Genomic DNA, 10,941 nt, shown 5'->3' with positions numbered 1-10,941 from the left:
ATTTGTGAGTAGCTCATATTGAGCTTTTTGATTTTATTTTTTTATATAACAAAAAAGTGATAATTTCCATAGTATGTAATCTATTTTTGAAGTAATAAAATATATGTGAAAACTATTTTGCGTTATTTATTTAATCAACGATGTATGCTGGCGGTTGTGAAACATAACTATGAATTACTTTTAAGGGTTATGTTTACAAAGCGATCCTACAACTTGTATTCAGTTCAGCACGAGTTGCTGTTACGCACGGTCGTCTCGAGTTTAACTTCCTGAACCTAAAGTTAATAGTTCGATACACTACAATATTTGTGACCGATAAAATAAATTGGTGATTTCATCAATTAAACTTTTTGGATGTACAACGTCATAGGTGAGTTATAAATCATATTTTTAAGCAACACCATAAAGAAATACTATTTTATAATAATATATAAACGTCATTATATGAATCGAGATAACCTTAAGGTTAAGTCATTTGAGTTTATTGACCAATTTTTTAATGCACGCTTATATATTATATGTATTTATAATAAATTTCTGGGTTATGAAATAAATAGAATTAATCCTAAGAGATGGATTGAACTGGGGTCAACTTCGGGATAAATCACGAATCGTTGTTGGTTTTCTATCTGCCCGATTTATGTAAAGTGTTGAAGAGAGCTGCATTTAATCGGTCACGAATGGATTGTGACCTTCCGGATAAACGGGTCTTCCTGGCGAATGTCGATCATGGGAATCGAATAAGTTTTTGTGAAATCGATAAAACGGTAGCAACTCTTATTATATGGATAATTTTTTTGGTGACTCTTTGGTATTTGTTATTTGATTATATTAATATTGCTATTAATAATATTTGGGATTAAAATTATTTGTAATTACAAGTTTGTATTTATATTTATGTAGTAATAATAGTGCATTTTTATAAATAAAAAAATGAGTGCCGCTGCCGGGGCTCGAACCCGCAACTCAGAGTTACTAGTCTGAGACGTTACGGACAACGCTATTCTGTCCTTAACCTTATAAATATAATTTTTTATTGCCGATTGGTTGGTTGTAGTATTTGTTAAGTGCAAATGTTAAATAAATAATTTATTAAGTATTAGTCTTAATTTGTATTGTGTTAAAATCTTAAAATTGTATCGTAATACAACCGTAAAAAAATATTTTATTAGCTTATTAACTACTTATATAAAAACCGACTTTAGAATAAAACAGTTTTTATATGTTAGTTTTTCCAGAAACTAGTTAAAAAAATTTTCTTTAAAAAATCAATAAAAAAATATTTATTAACAATTTTTTTAGGGTATTTAAATGAATTAAATAAATAAAACCATAACATAATGTATTAACATTATTTTGCTTATTCTATTGTAAATATAATACATATATACAACATAATCTAAATTAAAAAATATTCTGTATCGCTATAGAACTTCGTACTATCGTTTTCTTGGCATAAAATAATGAACACCACTTCATTGTTATTTCAATAGTTGCATTAGATATTGAAAATTCAGTTCATATACAATGGCATATACTCAAATCTACTTAAGAAACATATTAATATTTCATGGCTTATTTTAATGCTTGCCCTCAATAATATTATAGTTTATTTGATGTGCTAATTATCTTAATCTTTTCCATACAATAATTTCTTAATTAATATGTTTTATGAACTTAAGGCTTGTCCCTAAACAATAATTTTATGCATTAAGCTGAAAAGTCGTATAGTTTAGTCTTAGTACAATAAATACACTTGTACTATAAGCATCACATTAACTGTTGTAATATAATAACAGATTTACACAAAGAAAACGAGTTTTTTAAAATCATCAAACAATTGCACAAAATTAGTTATACCGAAAAAATGACGACTTTTACAATTCATTAAAATTAAAATAAAAAAAAAATGTTTATAACCTTTCTCTATAAATTACGTATTTTTTAAATAATGTCCTAATTTAGACATGTTCAATTAATGTTACAAAATATATTTTTAAGCAAAACGCTTTAATAATATAATGATTTTAAAATGTAATATTTTTTTTTACTTTTAATGGTAATTATTAGTTCTTTTTTTACATATTAATTATTGCATCTAAGACGGTTATTAAATCTATAAATGTATTCGAAAAAATCGGTAAAATCATATTTCAACTATGTCTTGCTTTTAAGTTATATAAAATATATAAATTCAATTAGCTTTTAAAAATACTATTACGAATTTTTAAAGTATTAATTATAATCAGAATAAAACTCAATTAAATATAACCTTAATTTGAAACATACATATATGCAGTTACTTTACATATGGAATAATATCATATTTGGTTTGTCTAATATTTATGTGAAATATTAAAATTATATATCGTTTTTTCGCTTAACCTACTTTTTACAGTATATGTATTATTTTATTATGTACATTATATTTTATTTATATTATATTCTGTAGATCATAAATAAAATAATTGCTTACAATTTTTCCATATATAAAACATCTACATCAAAACGAAATTATTTTTCTCTTTACCCTCATTCGATACACACTGATTTATCTCAAGGCGTTCGTAATTGTTTTAAATAATAACCTTATTGTGTTTTACTTTTACATCATTAACCTTTTCATCGTTATTAAAAAAAAACAAGTTGTCTCCGCCCAAGGCAGGTTCGTTAAAACAGTACGGACATATTTGCGAAAACGGCAATGTTGAAATAGTTAAAAATTCAATCTCACCGGATATAAAAAAAATGTGGGGTTATTATTTATTTAATTATTTATCGATCTGGAATTTTTATGCATCATTAATTAAATACTTAAATTGTAAATGTATCCTTTCTATATTTATTTATTTATTTATCTTTCTATAATACTATGCATATGATAAAAAATAATATTGCATAGTAATAGATGCAACATATACATATGGATGTGTAAGAAAAATCTTTTATATACATATGTACTATTTATTACTAGTTTTTATCTTTTGCACAATAAGCATAGAAAGGCATTGAAACAACCTATGGAGGTATTTAAACAGTTTTTATTCACAGTAACAAACAGCATAAGTATTTGAACAAAACCTGACTTTTTTATATATATTATTTTTAAATCATAACATGTTGAAATGTGACCCTAAAATTCGCTATAATGAATTGATATATACATATATATGTACGTGTCTGTTTTCCAAAGTTAATAAATCGTATCGAAGATCTGGTTGAACTCTTAAGATTCAAGTGATTTATTGAGCTGGATCTGGTCGGACCATCGATGGAAAGCAGCTGCTTTTGTCGGTCTTATAAGAGTCAGTTTTATTGATTTGGCGAAGTTCTTCTGAAGCAATGTAATAGTTCTGAATAAAATGGCTTGTACAGTGATGACCGGTAACTGTACTGACTGCTATATACCGATCTTTAGTGTTTTAAAATGGCGGCTATAAAACAAAATATTTTTCGGATCAGAATTTTAATACGATTGTGGTCATATAAGCAGCTAGAAAAAATGTTAGACGATCAGAATTATTTTTACAGATGGCCAGAATCATTTTTTCAGCTGGCAATAGTATTACGGTACAGTGTTGTTACTGCTGTAACGCTGAAGATTGATAGAACTGGTAGATTTGTCGTTCGCATGTCGACATTTTATTATTATTATTAATGTGTTCTAGGGCCAACTTGTCTGGCTGGGCTCGTAACATTGTCAGATGTCAAGACAAGCCAAACGTCCTCTCCGCCGCGCTGCTCTGTCGCTATTCCCGCTTCGTTCGTCACTCTGAGTACCTTCGCGTCTTACATAAAATTAAATATATTCATGAGGTGGTTATTGTTCTGACCGACGCCACGCTAGTTTTGGTGTGAGCAAAATATTTTATAAAATATTTCTAAAATAAATAATTTATTGCTTATATATATATTTATAAAAATTGAAAAAAAAATATTTCACATAATCGTCTTATATTTTTATTCAGTTTTGTTTTTTCAAAGTGTTATTTTTTAAATATGTTTTTTAATAATATAAATATATCAAAGATTTGTTAATTTATATTAAATAACTACTCTACATTTTAGATCATTATTTATGCTTAAAAAATATTTTAATAGTTTATTTATGAATACATGATTTGCAACTAGTAACTAAAACGGTCAGAGTTATTTACTAAAAATAAGCTTTTGGGAATTGAATTCAGTATTAAAAAAATTCAGATCTTTGTTTAAAAAATACAACATTAAGATTCAAAACATCCATTTTAATTGGATAGAGGTTAACTAAAATAATTAAAATAAAATTATTTTTATCGTTAACACTTTTGAGTTATCACATTATGTTAATTCAATCCAGGTCTACAACTCAAGACGACCTTTTTAAATATGCACAAAGGGCCAGGACGTCCTTGGGCGCTCCTTCGGTGTCGTCTATCGTCTTTTTCAAAGGAGCATCCTTATTTGTGGACGGAGAGCTAGCCGCAATCTAAGAAAAGCGAAACAATGTAACTGGTTTCTCAACTGCAGCAAAAAATAACCGCTCGGTTAACCCTCTCGCGTCTTGAATTATATTATTTTCTCAATGCGGACGATAATTTGCGTCACTTTGCAAATAACAGTGCGGGCGATAAAAAATAAGACAAATTGGCACCTTTTGCACATGTGAGATAACTTCGTTAATTTTGCAAGTAATGTGAAACGAAAGCAAGGGTGATGATTGAACCCGCTGGCGCTTGGTGCAAATCAGCCACGAAGAACCTTTCTAATGAGCTGATTATTGAGAAAGAAATATATTATTTTTTATGATAATAATATTTAATAAAATAATCTAGAATACATACTTGAAACACAATTAGAGCTTTTAAATTTGAATAGATTTTTTAAAAGTCAATGAAAGTAGAAAATAAAAAAATAATATTCGAGAAATATTATTATTTTTCAGAAGGGCTAGTAAAAATATAAGCGATTTGCTTACTTGATTGACAATTTAGCCATTTCCGCTAAGATCTGAGTGGCGTGATTAAATCATAGCAACATTTCTGTTTCTGCAAATGACGTAATGAATAGAGAGAATGTGGCAAAACTGTTTTTATTGTTTAAAACAAAGAGACGTAATGTCCATGATGAAGAAAGTAGTATATGAATATCAATAATCACTGAAAAACTTATTCAAGCATTAAAGACCGAAGGCGATGAACTCTATGGAAAGTGTTTACAGACTATTACCGTAAAATTAAGCTATTTCATTTTTTAAGCGGCACTGTCTACTTTATATTTAGTTTTGAAAATGTTAATTACATTGGAAAGGAAGTATATGCGTCATATCGCTTATCTTGTTTTTATACACGTGTTTAGGATTTTTTTTTAATTATTACACGACACTTCAGACATTGATTTGGCAAACCATATATTGTAATATAATTATGTTATCCAATTTTACAATGTAAATTTTTTGCCAAAGCGAAACAACCAATGTCTGCATTTCCACGCCGCTAATTTACAACTCGTAAAGCTCAGTGGCGCCGCGTGAAATGTAATAAATACACAATATTATAAACGCATCCATACAGTGCTATAAATTTGCTTTAATTTTTAACGCAAAAAATATAAATTATCGTTGTTATTGCTATATTTGCGTTTTTTCCAGGGATATCCAACTGCGTCGGATTGAGGGCAGGAAATTTAACGGTAAACTCTTGTGAAATTATGAGCATTAAGGACGCTTGACTTATAATTTCGGCGATAATATTTTACATATACACATCAAGAGCGGATATTTTACGAGCTGCGTTTATTTGCTTTTAAACTTTCCCAAAAGCCGACGTCAGTAATTCGATATAGCCCTTACGGCCAATCGCGTATTTCAACCAGCGTGCGCATATATAATGAGGGGCATGATCGAAAAGTTGGTGGACTATAAATTTTTAGAACATACGACACGGTTCAGTTTTAACGGTTGCGATAAAGTCAGACGACACATTAAATTTGATTATTAAACAAGAAAATATTATTTATTTATAATGAGATAAATATTTAAATAATATCTTGAAGCTGTCCTTTCCTAACAAAAAGTAGATTTTTAGGCAGAACTAATGGGTGAAGAATGTTTTGGGACGGATGTGCTATAAAGTGATCGTTTCAATATTTCTAATTACTAATGCAATTATTTAGTCACGAGATCTCTCTCTTATTGTTGTGTGAATATATTGTATGTGTGATATTTTTTCGTCTAAAATTTGCAGGAAATATATTTAAGATATTATAATAAAAAATACCAAAAATACAAAAATAAAAAAAAAATTCACGTACAATAAAACGACAAGATTTCAGTTTATTTATATTTTTAAGAATAATATTTTAAAAGACTAATGCATCAATTTGAGACAATGAGGCAGTCTTATAGCTGTCGCTTTGATTATGAATTTATTTAACAATTTTTTGAGAAAAAATTATTATTTTATATTTATTTAAAAAACAATTGTTAAAATCCGGTTAACCGAGTCAAAAAATCTTTATTAATCGGTTAATCGGTTTTGCGTTTAAAAGGTTGAAATCCCCACAAAATAGAGCTCAAAATATCATACAAAATTAACGCAGATATGAACGGACATCCATACAATATTAAATTTACTCTGAAGCCAGTTTATATACATAAAGATGCACGACGTCTACACGTTGATAATGTTACATATTCGCGCGCGTGAATCGTTTGTAGGCTGTGAATCAAATAGCGCGGAGGCGCGAGGTGGTTCACTAGGATATGCAACTTTTTTATATTCAAAATCTCTAATTTGCATCAAAAATTCTTTAAAAGGAACCAAATACTGGCGCTAACTATATGCCAAGTCGCATAAAAGCACGTACGGGGGCCCGGCAAATTTACTGTAAGACTCGTTTTTTATTAAAAAAAAATAATTAAGAATATTTTTTAAATGCAAATTAAGCTTTTAAACATTTTTTGCATACGAAATTTTTCAGTAGAATTTCATTTTGCAAAGTTATGACACTTTAAATTTTTACATTGGCCGCCATTTTGTAAAAAAAAATTGTTTTTTTTATACAGTACTTATAGAGGGTGCCCAGTAGTTCTATACGATACCAAAAATTTGATTTTTAATCTTTAAAACCAAGCAGTTAAGATCGTTAACTCTTCTGAAAGTCTCAAAATGGCTCGTATGGGGTTCCGATCGAACTGATACATCGCTAGTTTTGAGGCAAAAAACTATTTTTTTATATTTTATTTATATGTAGCTTACGCTTTTAAACGTTTCATGCGTATCGATCTTTCCGTTAAAATGTAAACCTACTGAGTTACGAGTGCTTAAGTTTTTATACTTGTTGCCATTTTGCAAAAAATTGACACGCACCTTACGAGCAGAAAGGGTTAAAAAATACACTTTAAACAAGTTCTAAATATTTTGTTGTAAATACAGTAAAAGCAAGTAGTAAATGATAATAGTATGTTTAAAGCATATTTTTTTTTATACAAATGTATTCTAACTAACAATAACTCATAAAAAATAAACTTAAACAGTATTTTATTGTATGTAGATAGTAGAATTACAGTAATAAAACTTCGCTTTCACGATTATTTTATTGCATTATAGAATTTTAGTAGACAACATTTAAAAAATCAATCTCAACGAATCAAAATACAATATGTTGTAAAAGCTCGCAATTTATTTAATGTGCCATAAATTTCAGCTAATCCATGACCTTTTTGACCACACTACGCATGGCTATAAAAGTTGATTCAAAATGATTTTTGAGCCTCTAAAGTGTGAGAGAGGTCACTCGGTTTGACTTTTACGATCGCATCTCACCCCGAGTGACAATTTCACGAGTCAAATTGATTTTTTCGAAAACCAAATGGCCCCGGGTAATTGCTCGTTGCGAATTTTCATTCAATTTGCTGACACCTTGTGACTCGTTTATTCTTTTTTTTACAGATTAAGCTGCAATGTCGCCGCCGATGGCGATTTGTTTTACGATCGCCTCAATCGTTTGCTTTGCGATTGCTTCATCTTCATACGGCTGTGATGCTGCGGCCCTGGATTTGGAGAGCGACTTCAGATATGTTTCGTATAATGGTAATATTGATTTTATCAATAGATATATAAAAAATAAAAACGTATGGAGAAACTCATACATATTAAATGATTTTATGGCAGTTAAACTATTGATTGATCCATTTAGTATTGATCGACATTTTTGGTTTACTGTGAGTTACCAGAAGCAGCATCCCAGAGATGTCAACGACTCACGATAAACTCGGTTGTCTGTCATAAGACAGGGCAGTCACGTACTTGAGAGCTGGAACTGATCGTTAGTATCGACTTTCCTGGTACAGCTTCACTCCCCCTATAAGGTCGTTGTTAGCTCTAGTAGTCAGATAGACACAGGCGCGCCTCTGTCATTCCGGATGATAAAAAAAATAGTATAGCCATATACATTTTTCACCATTTGCAATTCGCATACCGTATAAGACTAACTATATTTTAAAAATTTAAATTAAGGTAGTCTTATATTATTTAAGTATTTAAAAACTTCGTTGAAGAATTTTACATACAAAGCGTGCAAAAAGATGGGGTATGTCCAAAAATCGATTGTTGAGTTCATTGAGATTCCAACGTTGGTCGTTCGTGGCATTTTCGAAAAGGTTCTGCAAAAAATAACCTTTATCAGAAAGATCTTGTTCATGTTGACTTCCCATATCAGCTACTGGTCTGTCCAGACGTGGCCTTTCTTAAAAGGAGTCCTTCCTCTTTCCATCCTTGTCTTCCCAACGTGAAAAAATGTCAATGAGGATACCCATAACGAGTTTCGCAATGCTAGCTATAACTATATACACATAATTATAATCATAATAAATATACAATGTGATGCTTTAAGAGCTGCGTAATCAAATTTATCAGATTGAATATAGTGTGGCGAAATATGCAGTCAGTATATAAACTGATGAGAAATCAACTGTGATTACATTTTATTTATGTTTTACATATTGAAATAAAATGCAATAAAACATATTATAAATTTGAAACTAGCAATTGATTTATTTAAAAAAATCGCGTAAGAATAATATTGTTGCATTTGACATTAACAGGCTGTATGATTTAATATATATATATATATATATATATATATATATATATATATATATATATATATATATATATATATATATATATATATATATATATATTTATCAGCAATATGTAGTTGACTAATATTTTTTTAGAGAACAGATTTTCTGCTTTATTGATAAAATATACTTATGATCTTCGATCTAAAGCATGAGTGACTTTTCCATATATATTTTAAATTATTAACAATATATATATATTCAGATGCTACAGTTATTATTTTGTAAAATTCGAAGTATAGATTTGTTAGTTTCAAGTTTTGCTTCTCTAAAAACGATCCAAATCAAAGTCATCTTAAGAACAATCACAAATAAAAAATATTATATTCATATACTGTTATTTTTATTGCAAGAGATACTTAGATGTTCTTTTTTCGGTTAGCTGACCATATGCGTGTAATTTATATCATTGTCCTACAATAACTTTTATATATGATGAACACAGTAGTTTCTTCGATTGGTGCGTGATCTAGAGACTAGTTTCACATCTTTTGTGTCTTCCACACCATTTAGGGTATGCATGAGTTCAAGTAGTGTATCTAGTTTCTACTATACACAATCTACGATCCATACAATAGCGATAATTCGTATGCTCCATTCATTAAATTAACAACTTCCCCTACTGAATTTTCACGAGATACCGAGAATCTAAAACGAGTTTTTTTATACAAATGTAAGAGACACGTTGGAAATTTCACAATTAACATATATACGTCGGACGTATGGCTAATTATTGTATTGCATTTACAATTTTAATGGTCGAAGACATCGGTAGAGAGCGATAATTGAACTTTTTACTTTGCCTTGCTGTGTATTATACTATCTTGGCTTCTGTTTGAGAATGACAGCAGGAATGCAATTTATACCGAGGCGTAGGAAACGCGATTCAGATCTTGTTTTTGTACGTGTAACTGAAACCTTGTTAACTCCTGGCATCAGTCAATAACTCGTTCCTGTCCATTACGTACTGGCTATCTCTGGAGCATTGATCGAACCTTGACTATATGGATATTCAGCGATTGAAAGCTCCTGACTGGTCTCTTAAATGTCTACTGATGATAAATTGCACCAACGCGTTCGCTTCTATCTGTTATAGTTGATGTTAATAATATTTATTAATCGAAAGCATATTGCAATTTCTAATTATTTTACATGGCATGAATGGTGAGATTGATTTATCTTTACGTATGGATAAATATAGTCGAAAGCATCGTTTCATTTAATTATTCTAGAAATGTAATTCAGTAATTCAAGTGGTAGATTTTACAGTTCAAGTACTTAAAATTTAATGAAGATAATATTTCAGAATCCATTATTATATTGTGAAGGTATTTCTTAATTTTATTTTAAAATAATAAATATTTTACTGTTTTCGAAATGTTAAAGCTATTGCACATCAACTTGACTGAATATTTATGTATATAACTAAATTAATGCTTTGACTCAAAGAAGTATTAAAAGTATAATACTTTTGTAAGTCAAAATGTTTCACTTAATTTATTATATTAAATTGTAAGCATATATACTTGTACTTGTATGTAGCACCATACTATTAAAATAAATATAAAGTTATCAAATTTGGATGAAATACCAGTGGTTTTTTGGGTGATCGGATTATTATACGAAATTTGCGCACACAAAATTCTGAAGTTTGATTGTCAAATATATTTTACTTTTAATTCAAACTGCTTCATATTTTTTCTCTATTTTAAGTAAAAATTTGTGTAGTTATAAGAAAAGTAATTGTATCGTAAATTACTATTATAATTGTAAAATATTTTTAAAGCAGGATATTTTTAAATTAAAATAATATTACC

General features: G+C 29.0%; 1 protein-coding gene across 1 annotated transcript in view; it reads left to right on the top strand.

Annotated features, from left to right (window-relative positions):
- Nucleotides 1–220: 220 nt before the first annotated feature.
- The window catches only part of LOC148231224 (semaphorin 5c-like), a 35,510-nt gene continuing 24,789 nt past the window's right edge, over nucleotides 221–10,941 (top strand). The window contains exons 1-2 of the mRNA XM_088194984.1: nucleotides 221–370; nucleotides 7,932–8,072. Coding sequence (XP_088051110.1) covers nucleotides 7,943–8,072 — 130 coding nt within the window. The 5' untranslated portion in view covers nucleotides 221–370; nucleotides 7,932–7,942. The remainder of the gene's footprint in view (nucleotides 371–7,931; nucleotides 8,073–10,941) is intronic.

This window comes from Plectrocnemia conspersa, unplaced genomic scaffold (assembly GCF_051122295.1).
Source record: "Plectrocnemia conspersa isolate PC_06_02 unplaced genomic scaffold, ASM5112229v1 ptg000010l, whole genome shotgun sequence".
Taxonomy (NCBI): domain Eukaryota; kingdom Metazoa; phylum Arthropoda; class Insecta; order Trichoptera; family Polycentropodidae; genus Plectrocnemia; species Plectrocnemia conspersa.
The sequence above is the reverse complement of the archived record's forward strand: the minus strand, read 5'-3'. Positions and strand labels throughout refer to the sequence as shown.